This window comes from Anopheles coluzzii, chromosome 3, assembly GCF_943734685.1.
Source record: "Anopheles coluzzii chromosome 3, AcolN3, whole genome shotgun sequence".
Classification (NCBI taxonomy): Eukaryota; Metazoa; Arthropoda; class Insecta; order Diptera; family Culicidae; genus Anopheles; species Anopheles coluzzii.
In genome coordinates this window covers 31993624-32014924 of record NC_064671.1, presented here as the reverse complement: position 1 = coordinate 32014924, position 21301 = coordinate 31993624, and the positions used below count along the sequence as shown (strand labels likewise).

Here is a 21301-nt window from a genome sequence, read left to right as displayed (position 1 = left end):
GCGAGAGGGCTCCCATCATTAAGTACTGAATATGCGCTGAAATCCGTCAGCCGGCGTAGCAAACGGGCGAAATGCGAAACGAAGAATTTTAAACGTGCATACGACGCGCTTGCATGCACAGCCGAACGTCATCTCTGGGCGTCTGCTAGGTGCAAAAGAGAGGTTTGCGCATCGTTGAGCTCGACAGCAGCAGCAGCAGCAATAGTAAATGCGTCAGATTTCTCTCGCTTCAAGTGCGCTTATATGTTTGCTTGCGGAGTGATTTGTTACCTTTTTGCAGCGGGCACTTTCCCGGCGCAAGAGCCTGCATGATCGCTCGTGTAGCAAACTCACACGTCGGTGCAACGATCGTAGAATGTTTTCTGAAGACCTGGCCTGGTAACGGGAATGGAAGCTTGCAATTCTGTTGCTACACATTTAGATTACTCCCCGGCTCCAGAAGCGCCTTGGGTGGTGGGGATGGAGCTACACACTTAGGTGCTAGAATGCAAGTGAAAAGGATGCTAAAAATAAGTCACCGTTGACGCATCGAACGCTCTTCCTCTCGGCCCTGGAAAGTGTACAGCCTGAGAAGAGTGCTCATGGCACATCGTAAAGAACTTTATTTGCATTTCACTTATCCCGCCCGACCCAAACCGATCGCATTGCTTTGGAAATTGGATGCGTCCTAAAACTTCAGAGCACTCAGAGTCAATGATCGGAGGGGAGTGGTCGGTCGGAGGTAAATGGCGTACATTAACGTAAAGTGTGCGTGCGTGTTTTTGTAAGCGGTACGCACCACAGACCGATCCGGTCAAATGTAGTGTGTGTGTGTGTATCGCAATAAATAATCTCTAACCACAGCAACTACAACCTCTCCCGGGCATCTGTGGGGCGGTCCTTGGATGAACATCATCTCAGGCGCACGAGATCGGGAAATCGGGGATGTAATAAATTTGAAATTGAATACTGATTCGGAAATAGCGTTTGGTTTGAATTGGAGCTCTTAGGCACTTCATCTCCATGGGAGATGCTAGAATTCGGTCCCCCCCCTCAATGGGTGGCATCTCTGGGCAACTTGGTATGGATATCTCCCAGAGAGTAGATGTGTGGAGCGACCAGCGTAGTTGGAATGGGAAAACCGGAAAACAGCTCGACAAACCAAACGGATCGCGGGGACATAAAATCGCTAAACATCAATGATCTATGACAGGCCATCAAGTCCTGGAGCGGGAAGTAATTTAAATCACGCTCCCTCCCATTGGACAAGTGATCTGATATGGCGCGGTTGAAGTGTATCGATCGTGGAGATTGAACCTTGGTGCCGATTAGTAGGATCGGAGATGTAGCGAAGGAGATTACGAGGAGACGGGATATATGCATGTTTCGGTGGGCGACACGTTTATGCGCATATGTATTGATTGCGCTTTGGTGTTACTCCTCCAACCAACTCCCAATTCCTGAAGTTGAACTATCTAGGAGATAGTTGTTTTTGCCGGTCCCCTTCCTAATCCAGATCCTAATGCAATGAAAGAGGAGAGCGAGAGCACTCCAACGTTTGGTGTGCATAAAAAACTGCGGCTTGTCTTTAGCGGAAGATGCGAGCGCCAAACATCCGGAGGCGGCAACGTTCGCTTGCTCTGGTTTGGGGGACGTTTTGAGGTATGGGGAGAGAAAGAGATAGAGAGGATTTAATCTCCGATTTCACGACGCGTCCGTCCAAAGATCTCCGATTCTGGCGGGTTATTTTTGTGCTCCTCAATTCTCCATGGGTTCTTCGTGTGACGCGCGCGCAGTCCAAGATTCCTGGCGGCAGCGGCGGCGGCGGCTCTGGATGGGGTTGTGTTCTTGCGGTGGTCGGCTCCCATCATTAGTGCATTGGCAGAGTCGCTGTTTGATGTGTGTTCGAAGTGTATTGCTCGCATCGGAATCGATCTTGATTCGTTGCCGTGTAGTGTGAAGAAGTGAAGAAGTTGATTGTGCTTTCTTTGTGATTTCTAATTGTAAAATGTGATAATCATTTTCTTAATCGAACTGCATTCTAACTGGTCCTCTTTTCTGTTTATTTGCAGATTTTCCATCGCTAGAAAATAGTCATCTTGTGGCGTGCGAACGAAAGCACCTTTTAGCAGCAGCAGCAACCGTCGCAGCCGCCACCGACATGTCGGTACGGTCGCCGAACTGTCATCCAGCGCTCTGCGTGCCGCTGGTCCACTTCTTGTGCCACTGAGAGGGTTGGAACCAAGCGCTTTTGGTGAGGGACGGAAGATACAGTGTGCTCTATAAGGCGCGGCAGTAGAATAAATCGTCCGGCAGGAAAAGTGAGGAACACCAGTGTCCTGGTGCGATCGGTGTGTTTGTGTGGAGTGAACCGATACACAGAGTCGTTAGGCTTGGGTGGTGCAGACTTGCAAATTAGCAGATTGGAGCCATGAAACCACCGAGCATTGACATGTCATCAGCAGCAGCCACTAACAGCAGCAGCAGCAGCAGCAGCAACACGATCCGACCATCGCCGGCAGCAACATCCTCACCGACGATAGCGAATTCTATTGTACATAGTAGTACTAATGTAGCCAGCGGCATAAGCGGACCGGTGGGCCCCGGTGTAGGCGCGTCTAACAGTAACAGCAGCAGTAGCAGCAGCACGACAACACCAACACATACCGCCACGGGAGTTGTGCCAGCAGCAGCTGGTGCGACAACGGCGGCCGTCAACAACAGCAGCAGCAGTGCGGGCGCCAGTCCGAGCTGCTTCATCAAGCCATCGCTTTCGCTCAACTCGCTGCCACCGCAGGGACATCCCGAAGGCTCGGAGATGGCACAGCACAGGCTGCGTATCGATAGGCCTTACAATAGTTTAAAGGTGAGTGTGTGTGTGTGTTGGTGGCTCTTTGTGTTTTGCATGTCTCTGTATATAATAACGTCCCCTATCATCGCTTTGTTTTGCAGAAGAAACGTGACACAGAGCGCGAACTGTGGCGACGGTCGTGGGGCAGCGGGCACAGCCACAGCTCGTGCAGCCTGCAGAGCAGCACCACCAACACCGGCCTCGGCAAGGACGATTTCTGGGCGGCCTTGCAGACAAACTACAACTTCATCATGGACACCAACCTGCTCGACAGCTGCCGGGAGGCGCGGGGCGAAATCGAGGGCACCGTCTGCCGGGACGACCTCGAGGACGATGATGTCAACTGTTGCCGAAAGGTAGGGAGTGTTTTGTGCAACCGATATGATAAAAGAGAGACTAATTGATGTGTATTTTTTGGCTTTTAGGCACTGTTCAAACCAGCACAAACGCACCGCTTCTATGGCGACCCGCGCTTGCTGCGCCAGTGGATCAAAGAGATGGAGAACCGAGTGGCCAGAGTACCGTCGGTAACGGAAACCAAGAGACTGAGAATCGAGCAGCTGCAGAAGCTGGCAGTAGAGCACGGGGTAAGTGAGCTCTGGGGGAATTTATTTTCAGTGCGTTGCACTCCAGCGCGCGCGCACCGCTGCAGCAGAGTAGACATTCTTAAGCCTTAAAATAACCCCGTACACCACACCGCCCATGGAATCTTGAAGAGGTAGTGGCAGCAGCAGCAGCAGCGTGCCCTTACTGAGGGAATTTGGGGTACTTGTTCCAACCACGAAAGCATGCATACGTAATAGGGCTAAAAGATGGGGGGAAGAAAAAGCAACACCAGCCCTCAACCTTTTCGGGAGGTTGCACGTGTGTGTGTGCATATTTCATTATGTCACATGGCGGTGACACGGTTGAGAATGGTTTTCCAGTGTGTTTGTTGTGATGATCGGTGTTTGCGATCGTGCCAGTTCTGGGTCAGTTTGTGCGTTGGTGGATGATGATGAAAATAAGAAGCAGTAACACTAATATGGCTGTGTTCGGTGCAGTGATATGTTACTATATAGTGGGAAAAGTCATCAAACAGTTTTTCAAATAGTGGCAATGGAAGCAGGGCTGCGGTTTTTCAAGATGAGTTTAGGTTTGGGTGTTGATAGAAGTGTGAGACCGGATTTCGGGTTTTTTTCCCAGATTTTTTTTCCCAGAGTCGTAATTTAGCCATGTCTCGACAGACTGATGGGTGCTTTGCTCCATTTTTAAATATTGACAAATGTGTAGAATGGGAAAAGAACCTGCAAACGTTGCAGCAGTTAGTTGTGGAAGCGACGTTGATGATGCTTCTCCAGACGGGTATACACAAACGTCCATTCGGTTTTTTTTTGGTGAGGGTTCCGTGTTGAAATGTATACGATTTATGGCATGTTTCCGAACCTCTTCTCCCCCCCCCGGTATCATAACTCGGTGCAATGGAGCAGATGAGTTGCTTCAGCTGTGGGTGGGATAGAATGTAGTATATGATGCTTTGGGATTAGTGCATATAGATTGCCGTGTCAGAGTGACAGAAGCATCTCGCTTCTGATGGTTCTGTGTGACGTTGACGCTGAGCGCTGAGAAAGATCTGATAAATAGTGGTTTTTAGTTTCGCGTGTGTTGTTAACACGCACAGAACAAGCTGAACGTTCTTCTTCAGGTATGCTATTTCGGGATCGGAAGCATATTGGGCAGTGCATCACAAAAAGCAATTGAACACGCTTGTTTATTAGTTGACTATTAATAAGCAACGTTAGTAGTTGCGGTACAGCGCACGTTTTTGGGTGTTTGTTTCAGGCGAAATAGTTTCATATTCAATCGTTTAATTTCCAAAATTACTATTCGAGACATTTAGGAGTAGGTAATGAGTTTTATTGTGTTCTACAGAATTTTCCAAGTCAAATTCAAATGTAAACATTGTTATTCACCGCGTGTAAGAAGTTAATCCACAGCAATCTGACATTTCATTTCCATCAGAATAATTTTAAATTTCATCAGCATGATTTTCAACGCGCCTCTCAAGCTGGATTGAGTTTGACAGTTCTTTGTTATGTCTTTGAAAATCATGTGCAAAAACTGAAATTTCATTTTGAAAGAAACGCACTATTTGACAGATGTTGAAAAACATCTTGGATGTGGTGAATAATTATGTGCACATTTGAAAGTGACTTGAAAAACCCTGTAAATGCTACACACGTAAAATTATACAACAAAAATGTCACAAAAATACACAAAACATAATTTAATTTCGCAAATTTAGTGGAGTATGAAAAGCTCACTGGAGCAGTGTATAGGAAAAATCAGTCTTACGGTAGCAGCAATACCAGGCGAAATAACGACGAGCGAACAATTTATACCAGTTGGTTGCTGTCTTCGCTAAACTCGAGCGAAACGGGTCGAGCGCCTGAAGGTATGCACACCGCACGACTGGAATAATGGTCTGGTATAATCAACTTTTGGGCGGTTTGCAATTTGGTTTTGAATTTCCCTGACTTATTTTAGTTTTTTTTTGAACCAAATTGTTTGCAACAGTTTTTAAATTTATGTAAACAATTGATGAATTGTTACGATATTTTTTGAAATATTTGATTGATTTAATCTTCACAATTATATCATGCACTCAATGTTACGATTAGTGTGATGCAACCATGATGCATGCGCTTTTCCGTTGCATCGTCCATCGATCGCACCTCTGCTTCTCTACCCCACTCCCCAGTGAGCTTATCGTGTGGAAAGTTTGTTCGTAAAAATTCAGAAATCATTTCGTTTTTGCACACATCAAATTTTCTACCCCAAAGCCTGGGGGCCGCCGCTTTGACCCCATTTTCACACGGCAATTACAACAAAGCCTCCACCCGGTACGGTGGATGCTCTGTGGTTTAATTAGATTAGACCCGATCCGATACGCGGCGATCGAAACCGGTTACACTTTAACGCACAGATTCCGCCCGGTCGGGGACGGAGCGGGAGGAAGCAACACAGGTCTTCAATCATCAGCTGGATGTCGTCCGGCTGGAGGCTTGAGCGTGTGTGTGTGTGCCCAGCACCGGAGAGTGGACACGCATTAAAGCATGAAACCTTCGGCCACGGTCGCTCTCGGCACCAGCGGCCTTCGCGAAAGCACCTAGTTTGGGGCTAATTGATCGCGCACAGTTCCTAGTTGGCGAAACTTGTTTTGGATTTTTTTCTGCTCGCTTCGCCTTTTTTGCCCGGGATGGACAATCCGGTGTTGATGAATGAAAAACGGGGGAGCCGCGTATGTGTGCATCTTTGTTCGAGGGGGGGGGGGGGGGGAGGGCGAAGACACAGTGGGAAGAAAGTGAAGTGATTTGGGCGCCCAAAATTGATTAGTATCCTAACGCCGCCAGCACTGCAGGGAGTCTTTAAGGGGCGGCTGTTTTGTTTTGGTTTTCATTTTTTGGTTGGCAAATGTGTATGTTTTTGCATCACTCTGGCTTTTGATGTTTCGGGTGGCAGTTGTTTCACATAATGTTATGGCGCACCCCATGGAGCGCTGCAGGCGTTCGCCTGATATAGTAATCAACAAAATACGGAAGCAAGCCTGACCTCCCGCAGGGGGATCAATGCTTTCTAATTACTAAAACTGTAGCATGAGACACCAGAAGCCCAAAAAAGGAAAAAAACGGTTTGCTTTTGCACAAATGGTGAAAATGAAATGTGAAACTTTCACAAATTCCCATGATCGATCGGCGGGCGCAACTGCAGAACAGAAAATGACACAACTGCAAAGAACATAATGGTAGCTACTTACTCACCCAGTGCCAGACAAATAATAAAAAAAGAGAGCATACAGAAGGTGTTGTAACACTGCTTACGAACATCGGGGCAGCCAACGGCTCATCATAAATCACTTACGCGTACGTCCGCACCGGTCTGGTGTGAACGAGATCTCGGTACCCTCCCACAACACGACGAGCGAGCGTGCGGGGTGATCTAATCGGGTGGTCAGCGCGCCTAGTGTACACACGGTAGTAATAAATTGTGATTTACTACAAATAGCAGCAGCAGTAGCAGCGCCTCCTCGCACGAACGACTTGGTGCAGTGCGCCGGAGCGACGAACTTTCGGAAGTATTTCGAAGCCTGGCTTAACGCGGCGGTTAGTCGAGATGTGAAAGGAAGTAGGAGTCTCTATTTCTGCAGTTTTAGTTGCAGCCTAGTTGCAGGTGGCGTGCAGTGTGATTTTCGGTACACAATTCGGACAGATAGCTCTGTTGCAGCCCGTTGTCTTGAGTGCCACACACTCCTGATCGAAGGTTGCATAGAGTCTGTACATTCTCTTCAATGAATGGCTAAGTGACGCTTGGAGGCATCTTTACCGGTACTCACCCGAGCTGTGTAGGTCGCCTGGCTCGAACCAACGCTAAAACGAGGATGGTGCAGAAAACGAAGTAAAAAGGAGATGCCTCGCGGGGTGACCGACTGATTTGTAGCAGTAAATAATAGTTGACGTTTAATTAAAACCGATCTGGGGCCCGTCTCGCCATCGTATACGTTTAAGCTAAAGCGTGCCTAGAGACAGAGACGCGTGTGTGTAGTGGTGTGCCAAGGAAAGCCGTTTTTTCTGGAGGGTATTTTCCTAATAATAATGATGATGGAGAAGCAAAAAGGAAACGATGGAAATGTTGCTGAGATCACGTGAAGACGATCATCATGTTTGCCGTTTAATGTGTACGCTTTTCTCGTTTGTTATTTCGTTTTAGAGTAGGATGTTTCTCTGTTTGTTTGGGAAGGAACAGGAAAGATGTCATAAAGATATGAAAAAATGTACAATATCTGGTTCAAAATGAATGTACTTCAATTGGGATATTATTTAATGCAAAAAAGTGTCATCCAGCGTGTGCCCCTACTTCCTCTCCCATAGTGTAAATCTCATATTGTACTTGCTCCGATAAAACCCCGATGATAATTGCATCTCTCGACCCAGATTAATGTTCCACATCGTTTTGGTTTTGTTGCTGCCGCTGCTGCTTCTTTTCATATCCGGTGCTCTGCTGCCGGCAATCCCCCCATTTTTTTGCTCATTTGTTACACCGAGTTGTGGGGTCATTTGTGTGTGGGGGAGAAAAGGTAATGCTCCGGCACCGTCCGGTAGCTAGCCACCACCGGGGGAGCGTTTGCTCTAAAATAATTACACTTTCACTTCCACCAATCGCGATTGTGCATCGGGCCTGCTCTGTTCGCCATGTGTGTTCGAGGTTGGACGGCGCATGTTTGACCGTAAAATGATAGCAAAGTGTAGTGCAAGCGGAGCACTGGAGCACAGTTACGATGACGGTAGGTACTCGCCGAAACGGTGTATCAGGCTGGAATGTCTGCATGTAACAGATGATAAAAGTATAAAATGCGCTTCTTCCGGCGTGCGACTCATAAACACTGTGATGATGGTTGGTACCTCATCAAGAGATGGGAATTGGAGTCTAAAGGAGTTGCTCGTTTTTGGAGCTCTAATAGACTTTGAATGCTCCAACTTATGTGATCTGGTGAGATGGACTGAGAAAGGCATAGTTAAAGGATACTAAAAATGACATCTCACTAATATCACTGATGATGATAGATGAGTCCATATGAATCTGTTATCGACAAAACGGTTAAGGACTTCTTGAAGTAATAGAATCGGATGTTTGAACACTCCGGAAAGCTTTCAAACTGGGCATTTCTCGACAACTCTTCAAAACACCATTACCTCCTGGAATTCCTTGAAGGTTATTTTTCATCTCATTTTTCTTTATAATGCTTCTAAAAACACATTTCAAAGATAAAGTACACATTCTAGCTATTAGTGAAGGAGGTACTTGGTGCAAGATCCTATCGTAGCTAATAACGAGTGTGGAATTTTAGTACATCTTATTACAAAAGTGGTGAACACCCCTTTTCATAAATACTGTGATGATGGTTGATACCTCATCTAGAGTGGGAATTGGAGTCTAAAGTCTTGCTCGTTTTTGGAGCTTGATTTGTTGCTCTAATAGACTTTGAATGCTCCAACTCATATGATCTGGTGAGATGGGTTGAAATGTACATTAAAGGATACTAAAAATGACATCTCACTATGATCACTTAGATATGGACTCATCTAAGTGAACCTGTTATCGACAAAAAGGATAAAAAAATTCGTGAGGTAATAGAATTGGCTTTTTGAATACTCCAGAAAGCTTTCCAACTGGGCACTTCTGGAAAGCCTTCAAAACACTATTACCTGATGGAATTCCTGGAAGGCAGTTTTCATCCCATTTACTCATAGTTTACTCCTAAAAACACATTTCAAAGGGAAAGTCTACCCCTACAAGTATCTGATGGAGGAGGTACTTGGTGCAAGATCCTATCGTAGCTAATAACGAGTGTCGAATTTTATTACGCTTTATCACAAAAGTGGTGAACACCCCTTCCTCGATGGGATGGGACGTAAAACTTATCCAGCGAGGGAATAAAAGGTGTCCATCCCGTTTGGTACGATCGCTCGTTTTCACATGTGGGCCGCAATTGCTCAGGCACTCCAAGGAATGAAAAGTTCCATAAAAATAGTATCTCCCTCACCGCCAGCTTTGGTCAATTCGGTACGCTGCCGTTGTTGCGCCGGAGGGTGCTCTGGAATGGAATGAAGCCTTTATATCTCGGTACTTAATTGATCTTCGACACCTTTTCCCCCTTCGCCTTCTTCCCGATTTGTGTTGCCAGGCCGGCGGCCACTACTACTTAACCCCTTGTTTGGGACCGTCGTCTATCGGTGCTGCTGGGTGCCGTTGTTTTTTACCTTCAGAAACCTTCTTTCGCGCCATCATACTAATCATGTGACCGTACATGGGAGAGTGTGTGTGTACAGGTGAAAATCTATGATCTACTGGGACACGCCGCACCGTGAGTGGGGTTGTTGGGGTTTGGGAAAAATGATTAACATTCGTTCCACCTTCCTTCTGCGGTCGCGGGCGTGTTTCTTGCGCTGCACGTCACTTTTATTACATTCGCGCTGGACCTGTGATTTTGTGAACGGGTTGCGCCGTTTTTTTTTCTCCCCCTCTACCACCCAACCCCCGCCCCCGGTCAGTAAGATGTCGCCGTAAGATTGCGCCCTTTGCGTCGACATACACAGTGCCCTGATTGTGAAAATTATGTGCCCCTTTTGCACGCCTCCACCCTGAGGAGAGGAGGGAGTACCTTACTGGAGTTCAACAACCAAGTTGCGTGCGCCAGCGTGGAACAAAGTTCGATGTGCCTCTCGTGGTGGTGGTGGTGCGGTTTTTGAAGTACTGCTGCACCACTGCCAAAGGTGGTGCATTTTGGTCAACCGACGACCGACCGACCAGTACGACGTGCCCCCGAGAGGCTTTGCAGAGCGCACTGGAAAGGCGGCGGCGATCGGTCAGCTGGAAAGAAAACTGGAAAAACTGTCGTAAATGGTCAATTAAAAGAAACGAAATGTGTTTTTTTTCTCCTTCTCCTTCTTCTTCTTCTTGCACCCATGGAGCAATACAGAGCCCATGTGTATACCGCTCCGCGTGTGTGTGTGTGGGCGAGAGAAGGCCACGTTCCACGTCTGTACGGTTATGGTTTGGGGTACGATCGTGTGTCCTCCCTCAAGATCATTTTTTCCTTATTTTTTTCGCACATTGGTTTTGCGGTGCAGTTTTTTCTGCTTCTCTTCATTGCATCGAGCTTTACACACAGTTTTCCTCTGGTTGGTGGTGGGTGTGCTTCTCCTGTACATATGTTACGGTTGTCTTGTTTTTTTTTTGCTTTTGCATTGATTCTTATTTGCCATTCGTAACATTTTCCGTTGAATCGTTGGAGGTGAAGAAGTTACTTCTTCGTTCGGTTGAATATTTGATGCGATTTTGGGAACGGTCAATATGCGCGGGCGGAGGAAGGTTGAGATATGGTACAAAATGGCCGTTTCCAAATGGCTAGTGGCAGTGCAATCGAGTATTTTGGTTAAAATTGCAAACAATTTGCTTTGAATTTTGCAAAATTGTCGCCTGATGGGTGAAATATTTCACACACTCTTTGAAATTTCACACTTCACAAAAGTGTCATTTAACATTGCAAAATCGTGCATACGTTAGTGAGTATTAATTTGGAAGTTTAACTGAATCGATTTGCAACTTTAGCTGTTTTGTGGGAAAAATGTTTTTTACTGTCTGTTTATTAACTGTCGCATGGCTGAACAGTTCAAAGCGGAAAGAGAAGTTTTCTTTTACCTTTCATAAACTTCATTAGCAATAAAAAAACAAATCACTATCAGCTCGTGAATCATAGTGCTTTACACGGGTTCAAACATCAGGCAAAAACGGAACCTGGCTTTAATGCTAACCGTTCCGGAATGAAACTAATGTTGGTGGAAAAACGAGAGTCAGAGAGAGAGAGAGAGGAAACCACAGATGCCGTTGGGGCGGCACGTGCAGGTGAAATATTGTTGCATTTACTGTTCATGTACCGCACCAATTTGCAGTCTGCTTATGTGTGTGTGTGGGGGTTTCACTCGCAGCGTAGGTGTGGGTGCACAGCAACGAGTTTTAGCGTTTTATCTGCCGTAGAAAAGGGGTGCGATGTGTGAAGCACAGCACTCCGTTTTGATTTGGAGCACGTGCGCCGCTGGGGCGCAGACCAGAGAGAACCGCAAGCTACAATTGATATTTCATTTTAATGCATAATTGAGATCGGAATGGATCGGCGAATGGTTTTGCAGTTTCAGTCTGTGCGCTAATAGAGACGCCGTTGATTCGATTTACACCTTTTCCCGCGTTGGAGGAAATATACAACTACCTCTGCCTTGCGCGGCCACTGTCAGTAAATCATGTGCTTATTTTAATAGCCATTCCATTTCCAACGAGAGAGAGAGATAGAGATCCTGCGGTTTCAGGGCGATCAGAGTTGATCGTGTAAAAGCCTGAACGAAAAAAAAGGCGAGATGCTAAAGTAGAGACCTACCAGCTCCAAAGCTAAGGCGCGTTATGAATAATGGATAGAGGGAAGGTGTTGACTTAATTTTGGCAAAAGCACACAAATTGATCGATGTTTCGCCGCGCAGCGCGAAATAAATCTCGCACAATGGCATTTCAAGTGAATATACCTTCAAGTGAATATAGGAGAGTTACTGATTCTAGTTGGAATTGAAGATTTGTGCTTTTACTTTTTACCTAACGTCACGGAGTGAAACGTTTCCATTCAACCCGGTGTGTGTGGGGATGATGTTTGAAAGGTGGCAATCAACGCTCCAAAAAAGCATTCCCCACGCTACAGTTTGTGTCCAGTGTCGTCGGTTGATGTGGGTTTGGAGATAAAAGAACATTTTTCCCCCTAATCAACTTGCCCGAGAGAAGGCAAGCTTTGGTGTGTACTTGCGCGTGACCAACACCAACACGACGAGCCTTGTAACTCACTTTCCTTTCGTTCGTTCGTTGGAGCAACCACGCGTCAGGCGTGTCAACATATTGGGCAGCTTCGTCATGTGTTCGTTCTGTCATGTAACGGAACTCACCATCACCTGAAGCGGTGCCTTCCGGCGGAGTGCACTCTCCCGATCCCGATAAAAGGCCACAGTGTTGATGGGTTTGTGTCTTTGAAGCTTGTAGTTGCAACTGCGTGGCGGCGGCGACGTCGGGGTTCGTCGCTTGTACTCTCTCGCGCCCCGTGGAGAGCAGCGTTTTTAATCGTTTTTTCATTAATCCGACACTTGTCAATCTCGGCCGATCGGCCGGTCGTGGTGTATCTACGCCTCGTGGCGATGGATTGATAGGGCAGGCGAGATTCCGTTGCCAATGTCTGTAAGGTGGAGCTAGAACAGGTAGAGGAATAGGGAATGAAGGAACACCTCATCAACGGAACATCGGTCCGTTCGCGCGATAGGTTCCATTCCATTAGAAGGGCAGCAAAGCAGCGGACGCATCTTTTTTTTTTCGGAGGCGGCACCCGGGCGCTGATTGGTTTTTAGGTGTGTTTTGATAATGTTTTGATAGGGCGCAAAGTGCCCCTTTGCGAGTGCTGCGATCCCGAGCGGCAAGGGATTGCAATAATAGAGGCCAGCATGATCTAGCCAGATGCGCTTTGTGGAACACACGTGTGTTCCTCCGCTCACCGTCGGTATCTTTGATTTTGAGCCGGCGGGGATGTTTAGGATTTGCTGGAGAGGCGGCGATTTGTTGAAAAGCGGAGCTTTACCAACGGGACTTTCCCGGGTCCCAGGGTCATCTGGAACGGCCTTCAGGTAAATGGGTAGTGTTTATCTGGGTGCTTCTGATGATCGGGAAGACCCTGCGCGAGCTCTCACTCCTTGTACCTATGGTCAGATGTTGTGGGCATTGTGTGGAACGTTTAATATCTTCAAAGAAGTTCTGCTCTTGGGAGCTTCTTGGGAGTTTTGCTACGGGATGTCTCTGGAGAACTTCTTCTGTAATCTTGATGTCCTCGTTTAAGTGCTCTGGACGGGATTCAACCGATATCTACGATTCTCCCAACGTACACTAACCTTCCCCGGGGAAGGTATCCGAGGCATCCGGCAGCTTTCGTAAGCCTTTCCCCTCCGTACAAAATCCTCCTGATCATGCCGCCGATGACAACCTCCGATGACCTCCACGTGCTGTTAAACGCAAACCCAATGGGAGCCCGGGAAGCTTTGATAGCATCTTACCGACGTCAGCTCGTGAAAGGGAGAATGGCTCCGGTTGATAATGATGGTGAAATGGGGGGCACTCCGATGCGATGCTCTGTGTTTTGTGTAGCGGGTTTCGCTTATGTGACACTCACCCAAGACCCTCTTTGTGGACCGAAATACCATTGGGGACCGATCGCAGCAGGATATGTGCGTGTGTGTGTTTATTACAAGAAAAATGGTTCAACATTTACACCGTTCATGTGCAACATCACGCAGGCGAAAGGAGATCCTCTTTGAACAAATTTGAGCAATGCGCTCCAAAAAAGAAAGAAAGAAGGGCCTCCGCGTGGACTGCTCTGGACCCTTTCCCTTCCCAAACTGCCATTGTTTACCACCGTGCATCGTGCTTTTGGGGTGGGTTGTTGTGGTGGTGAGCTTTTGTGCTGTCGATTGCCCAAGCAGTAGCAGCACACACGGGGCCGAGAGGGCAATGATTTGCGTTTCATTTTCATGTCGGGCGGCGCGCTGTCCATCATAAGCCCTTGCGGGCGCAAAGGGTTTGTGTGCGTTTTTTTCTCCTCGCGCCCGCAAAGAAAGAACCGTAATGAATTGTTGTTATCTTCCGAGGAGTTGTGAAAGATGGTTTCATCATCATCATCATCAACACCAACATCGTCTGTTGTAGGAGAGAATAAGACGCGGTGGCAACGATTTGTGTATGCGTGTGGACATTACAATGAACGTGTTATTTAAACAGCCTTCGTCCTACGGGTGCTGTGCCGTGCGTGGTTGTGTGGGCTTCTCACTAACGATCAAAATAAATAGGTCACAAGGAAGGTACAGCCAAAATTCCGTTCGCACGACAACCGCACACAAAAATGCACAACAAACTGCATCTCATCGGCTTCTGTTGTTGTAGCGGTCGAGTTCGGCGGCACGATTCCGTTTCTCCGTTTCAATAAACGACTTGCTTTTTATTTGACAGCTATTGAACGCCAAACGCCTGGCAGCACCCCAAATTACACGAACATCGTCCGGGCGAGTTGAAATAATCATAATGAAGTCCCGTTTTATGCACAATAGTAAAAAGGGTGGTGTTTCTGAGGGTTTTATTTTGGTTGTATCAAACGAAGGAAAACCATTTTATACCCTTTCAACGTGCGGCTGACATCGAGCGAAATGGAATTGATTGCGTTGGTACGTTGTGCACTATCCACGGTATGGTACGGGCAGCATTCCTTCAATTCTTCTCAGCTGAGATTGACAACACGACGCCGCGGACTCGACGAATCTCGCGTAAAAAGCATGAAGAATTATTACCGCCGGGCCAGGCCCTATAAAGAGTAGCGGCCCAAACGGTAAATACATGTTTCCCCCCCTGCAAACTCGTAGTTCAGCCCTTTCGTACTGCAATTTTCAACCGCAAAGGGAAGGTATTGGATGAAGAAGTCTCTTGGATGGATGGAAAAGATTGTCTTAACCTACCGTAACCGGCTGGCTCGGGTCACTCCATCGCTAGGGTTTCGTTTCGGCTAGTGTTAGGGACTCCCTTCTATTGGGGCGTTATTAATTTATTTCCCTTAGCCCTTTACTGTTGTTGCTCTCCGCGCGCAACAATTCGCCTTTCCCGCGCGACGTTCATGTGTGTAAGCATTCCAAGGCAAAGGATCGTCGCGTACGAGAGCGTCTCTAAGTGATCAACCCGATGACCAAAAAAGAGGAAGAAAAAGGCAAAGAGAAGGTGCCTCTCCCTTATGCACAAGAATGGCATCACACCCGGTTTCACATTCGTTCAGCATCAAAAGACGATTTTCGACAACAGCAACATCACTGCTACCACCTTCTCAACCCCTTTCTTGTGCGATGGTGCTGCAGCCCAATCAATCATCGTGGGGTGGAAGATTGGGGGAAAAAATGATCAGTTTTTGTTCCGCCGTTGTTGCTGTTGTAGCCCTTATAGCTCATTTTCCTCATTTGGGAGGAAAAGTAGTATTATTACCTTATTTATTTCATTACGATAAGTAATTGGAATCGGCTGTTTGACGGATTGCCGGGGATTGCTTTTGTTTTTGTCTGCTGATGGTAGTTATTAGCTGTGAAATAGTCGTTATGACACCACAGAGGGATTTTTCCTTTTTCTTGGGGAGGTGTTTTTCCTTTAGCATCGAGTCGATTAGCGTTTACTTTACCGTTGGATGTAATCGGTTTGATTTAAAGGCCACGATTTGTCATTTGTGGCAGCCTAACGAACGTCCATTTTGAATTGACGCTCTTGTAGACTTGTATTGGTTTGGACACATGATCAATCGATATTGACGATCATCTTCAGTTTATAAATAGGCTTAGTCAAAACTGTCATTTTAAATATCATTTCATTATAAATGTATGTTCATTATTTCTTTTCTAAAAACGTCATTATAACCCCCTTTATTGTTTTTAATTAATTAAATAAACAAATTGCCTTTCAGAGGTGCTAGAAATGGAATTGCTTGCTCGATCCGGTTGTATGCTAAATACCGATCACCATAAATTTTCCAATGTGCTTCGGCGCGCCAACGAGGAAAAGAGGGGTGCGCACATGTGAAGTGCGAGAAAGAAGGAAAACCAGAAGCACAAATGTGTGTCCTATACGAAACATTTGTCAAGAAACGTGGGAAAACGAATAAGAAATACCTTATGTGAGCGGAGCTGAAAAGAGGTTGGAAAAACATGAATGCGCGCACACGAGTGATCATCGATGAGCAGCAAAACAGCATTTTCTTTGAAAAAATGAACACCCAGATCTGCATCGCTGCCGCCGGTCGGTGATGATGATGTGTTTGTGCATATGGTGCCGTACGGAAACGGGGGAACAGATAGCCTTTTGCATCTTCCTCTTTTCTACACCTCGTCACTGACCAAATGACCGCTTGACGCATGCAGCTAACGTGTATGAGGAGCAGATTTTCTCACTTTTCCACGAATGTTGAGCAGAAGGAGGTACAGCGCTTGTTGCTGCAGTGTTGTAGGGAAAACTCTAGCGATCGCGATCGGTGTTGCGCTTTCAGTGGTGATTTAGGTTAAAGATGATGCCCGCTCGCCACAGTCACAGTGGTGTGTGCGTGCTCTGGTTTGCTGGAGCGGCAGGGGTAAAGAGCCTCAGACACTTTTCCGTGCTCGGGATGATGGGCGTTGAAAATATGGAGTTCTACTTTTGCTTCGCACCTTTTCGATCGTGCTGGAGCGAAGGCGTTTTTCAATCGATCACCTTTCGCCACTCGTACACACACACACGAACTCCCATTTTCCTAGTTGCTCCGATACGTTTGATCCAATTTTGATCGCACGTTCGTGGATGAGTTAAGCTTCTTTATGTACATGCACTCTATGCAGGAATTATTATCGTTTGCACTTCTTAAGGTTGCCCGTGTGCTCGGGGGCGGACGGTATCTAAGCTTTTCAGTACAAGAGAGGTGAACTGCTCGTCGGTCCAACCAATTCCGCCACCGATGATGCTGTCGGCGTGTCCGAACGGCTCTTGCTTTCACGCGCAAAGACCGGGTGAATATTTGGCAATTTGAACTTTTCTTATGGCTCTTTTCACGCGGAGAGCGAAGCGATTTTTTTTTTTCTCTGCCCGAATTGTTGTCGTGGCTTTTTCTTAACCTCGCCTTGCGTTCGTTTAAATCTAAACCGGTTTTAAAGACTGTTCTAGTGCCCATTAGAAAGGGAAGCGCCTTGTTGGGGTCGGAGGAGGAAGCGACCCGACCTGAGCTGGCCGAGCACCTCGTGTGTGATCGTTTCAGTCCCTCGTCTTCCCCCCCATGTTCCAAGGTCTATAGGCTCGGGACGGGGACGGCAATAAATTGTGTGCCGGTCCGTGAGTGGTTCTGTTTTTGTATTTTAGCGTACGCTGGGGCGCTTTTGGGGTCGTTTGTTTTATTCGCGCCATTGCGCCAGGTTGGATTATCTTATGGGGACAGGCTGCTTACCGCATCCTGGGAATTTGCAGGGGCGGTCGGGTCAGCTTTAATTCCATTCCCAAAGGGTTGTGTTTATCTCGTCTGTATATTGAACATGACTAGGAAACGAACCCTAGTGATTAATTAATTAGATAGATCTTTCTAGAATTATGCAAATTAAAAGGGTTAGTTTCACTATTTTTTTTCGTTTTTTTGAGTGTTACTACAACAAAATAGACATGTTTGAAGATTGTTTATAAAATCGAGCCATATTAACACATCCCTAATCATGCAGGTGCCTTGTAGTTTGCATCTGCACCTTTTATTTTAAATTTCAACAATACACAAATGAATTGAAACAAGATCCAAAAATGAATCGACCTGCCAAACCCTGCAAATTTATGGTAGGAAAGATCCAGAAGCTTTCGGATAAAGGTTATCCTTCCCGGCAGGGAGAAAGATGGGAAGAGTGGTAGATGGAGGAGGTAGTTTACAGTGGGAAGAATAAAATTAACAATCCTTTTGCAAAGAATGTAATGACGGGCAATCAAAAATAGACCTTTCTGTTGCTCCCCCACATCAACATGCCCAACTTAGAGCTCGATGAGACATTTTTTGATGAAATCGGCAATAGATAGCCATTTATATTGCAATAAATTAGCCCCAAAACAAACAAACACCGGCCGGTCGCATAAATTAGAGGCGGAGAGTGAGTGTGTGTCCACCTATGGGTGTCGGTGGAGATTTGCCCACATCCATGACCCGGGCCACGGAAGAGATAACCTTCCCGCTCTCTCGCCTAAGTGGTTCGTCGCTTGAATCTTTTACCGCTCGATGATGTCCCCGTGCTGTGCGTTTGTGCGAAGTTTGCATCACTTGTGAAATTATGTTCATCCGGGCGCTTGTGATGTTGGCATGCGGGGGTAGTGCGCGCAGGAAGCTTTCGATTTAGTTACGGTGATGATGGGGCGGCGGAAGGTACCGTTTTTGGGAATGTTTGGGGGGTGTCCTGGGCGCTTGTTTATCTTGCCCATGACTTAATTGTCGAATGTTCTAGAAGCCAGCTGATGGGGGAATTGTTGCTTTCGCACGCGGCCAGCCAACATTAATTTGTGCATAATTTAAGATAAGAGGATGCAAAAACGGACAACGGTTTCGAACAATCCAGAGCTAACTTTTCGGCTTTGGGATGTATTGGGGTGGCCATGGGTATAAGGTGCAGGTGCATGTATGTAAACGCGGAATGCTGCAACAGCTTGGATCTGGGGGAAAAACGTGTTTATGACCGTATAGTTTATGCGAAAAGTTTTCTCGATCTTTCTCCTGGGAACACATAAAGATTGGGAGCGCTGTTTTATTTCTGGTTCGACGAGATAAAACCAAAAAAAAAAAAAAAAAAACAGTTCACAAAAAATGCTACCTGTTACCGATTTGCTTCATTGGATTTACTAAATTAAATTAAATGCACTAAAAAAAAAAAACACAGTGCAAATGCGCGCTCAGCGACGAGCCGGTTTATACGATCACTTGTTCCTTTCGCTTTTCGGGCGTGTAATGGTTTTTTGTTGTGTAAGTGAGTGAGTTGACTTTAGTTAATCCAATACCGGATGAACGCTGGTTCCGAGCGTGAGTATGTGTGTTTGATTCGGGTAGTAATTGTTCCATACTGTGTTGGGTCTTTGTCGTAGGAGCTATTTTTCTTACAAAAAAAGAAGAATAAAAGAGAACCTCCAACGGAAACCGACCGGAACTCTGCGCTTCATACAGTGAGTTAGTGTACAACACACTAGTGATGTGCTCTCTGGAGTGTACCCCTTGACTCCGATTCAACTCCGGCTATTGTTTGTCTTATTCCGACTCCGAAAAAAATGGAACTACTAGTTCCGCCTGGAGTTGGAGTTGTCTGGATTCGTCCGGAGCCATCCGGAGTCGTATGGAGCCATCCAGAGTCGTCTGGAGTCGTCTGAAGTCGTCTGAAGTCGTCTGAAGTCGTCTGAAGTCGTCTGAAGTCGTCTGAAGTCATCTGAAGTCGTCTGAAGTCGTCTGAAGTCGTCTGAAGTCGTCTGAAGTCGTCTGAAGTCGTCTGAAGTCGTCTGAAGTCGTCTGACGTCGTCTGAAGTCGTCTGAAGTCGTCTGAAGTCGTCCAGAGCCGTCCAGAGTCGTCCAGATTCGTCCAAAGTCGTTCAAAGACGTCCAGAGTCTTCCATACACATCCAGAATTGTCCAGAAACGCCCAGAGTTGATGTCGTCCGGAGTCATCCGGAGTTAGAGTCGTTTGGAGTCCTGACTTAGGACGACTCTGAACGACTCTGAACGACTTCGGGCGACTCTGGGCGACTCTGGGCGACTCTGGGCGACTCTGGGCGACTCTGGGCGACTCTGGGCGACTCTGGGCGACTCTGGGCGACTCTGGGCGACTCTGGGCGACTCTGGGCGACTCTGGGCGACTCTAGGCGACTCTGGGCGACTCTGGGCGACTCTAGGCGACTCTAGGCGACTCTAGGCGACTCTAGGCGACTCTAGGCGACTCTGGGCGACTCTTGGCGACTCTTGGCGACTCTGGGCGACTCTGGGCGACTCTGGGCGATGACTCCGGACAGCTCCGGATAACTCCGGATGACTCCGGACAGCTCCGGATAACTCCGGATGACTCCGGACAGCTCCGGATAACTCCGAATAACTCCGGGCAATTTTGAACGGCTCTATACAATTCGAAACAGCTCAGGATAATGGACCTACCTTCCGCAATCAGTTCCTAAATTTTTGGAGTCGGAACAGAGATGACTTCGGATTTTTACCAACTTTACCCATCACTACAACACACACACAACCATGCATCTAGCTTCCAATGTCACCTTCTTAACGGCCCTTTTTTGTGGAGGCAAGACCGCCTTAGAGTCATTGACAAACGGTCACTGTTCTTCGGTTCCGAGCGATTGTATTATTACGTGCGAAGAAATCTGTGTAATTAACAAAAGCCTTTCGCTGCGATTGTTTCCATTTGCTCTGTGTTAGACTGGGTGTGGGGGTGGTGGGATGGGTGTCCGTCCGGTGTCGGGTAGAATGTGTCAACATAATTTTGAATGGTTCGTTCGTGTGTAGAGAGATTAGCGTCGGATGTTACTGTACTGTAGGGCGGGCGGCGACAGTTGAAAGAGAGTGAAAATTTACTCCGACCCACCGTCTTCGTCTGGGTGTACGTACACGCGGTGTGTGGAGGTGGCTGTGTACGGAGACTTTCCTTTTTTTGTTGTCTCTAGCGTTGCAGCCACATTGAGGGTTTTGGGCGTTTTCCTTTTCTTTTCTTTTTGAACCTATGAACACGCGTTCATGAGTTAGGAACGGTGTAAGAAGAAAGACAAAAAGTGTCCCCAAATAACGGCCCCCGGGACACAAGGGTGTAATGTGATATCCGTGCAATGGGAAAACCTTCCCGAGTCTCGGTGGCTACTGGAAATAATTTGTTTAAATGGGTGGGTTTCGCTTGGTTTTGGGATATGTGGGTTTGTGTTTCTTTCCCTGACCCCGCAACATATGTAGAGAGAACATTAATGTGTGTGTGCCTGTGGTGTGTTTTGTGTGAGGTGAGAAATTTAGAAGCTGTGAACAATAAAAACTAACCGTTTGTGTTTGTCGTTTTGTTTCTTTTTTTTTCTCTTATAGGTAAGTTGGTAATCTGGGAGGAAAGATCGCCCTGTTTTATGGACGGGGAAGTGCGCCTTGGAAGTAGTTCTCTGTGGAGGACACAGACTGTTGTGAGTATGTGATAAGTTTTCTAATTTGGTTAGCCTAATGAGGAATCGGGGTCAGTCGTCTAGGAGGTCATCTTGGATGTGGATATATAGTTGGGAATTTGACATTTGCGAAGGAATACATAGTTGAAATAGCGACGTAATCAG

At 46.8% G+C, this 21301-nt stretch overlaps 1 protein-coding gene across 1 annotated transcript in view; it reads left to right on the top strand.

Moving 5' to 3' along the window:
- The window catches only part of LOC120955716 (klarsicht protein), a 192096-nt gene that overhangs the window by 53268 nt on the left and 117527 nt on the right, over positions 1-21301 (top strand). Inside the window, exons 2-4 of the mRNA XM_040376816.2 lie at positions 2052-2845; positions 2932-3186; positions 3256-3417. Coding sequence (XP_040232750.2) covers positions 2411-2845; positions 2932-3186; positions 3256-3417 — 852 coding nt within the window. The 5' untranslated portion in view covers positions 2052-2410. The remainder of the gene's footprint in view (positions 1-2051; positions 2846-2931; positions 3187-3255; positions 3418-21301) is intronic.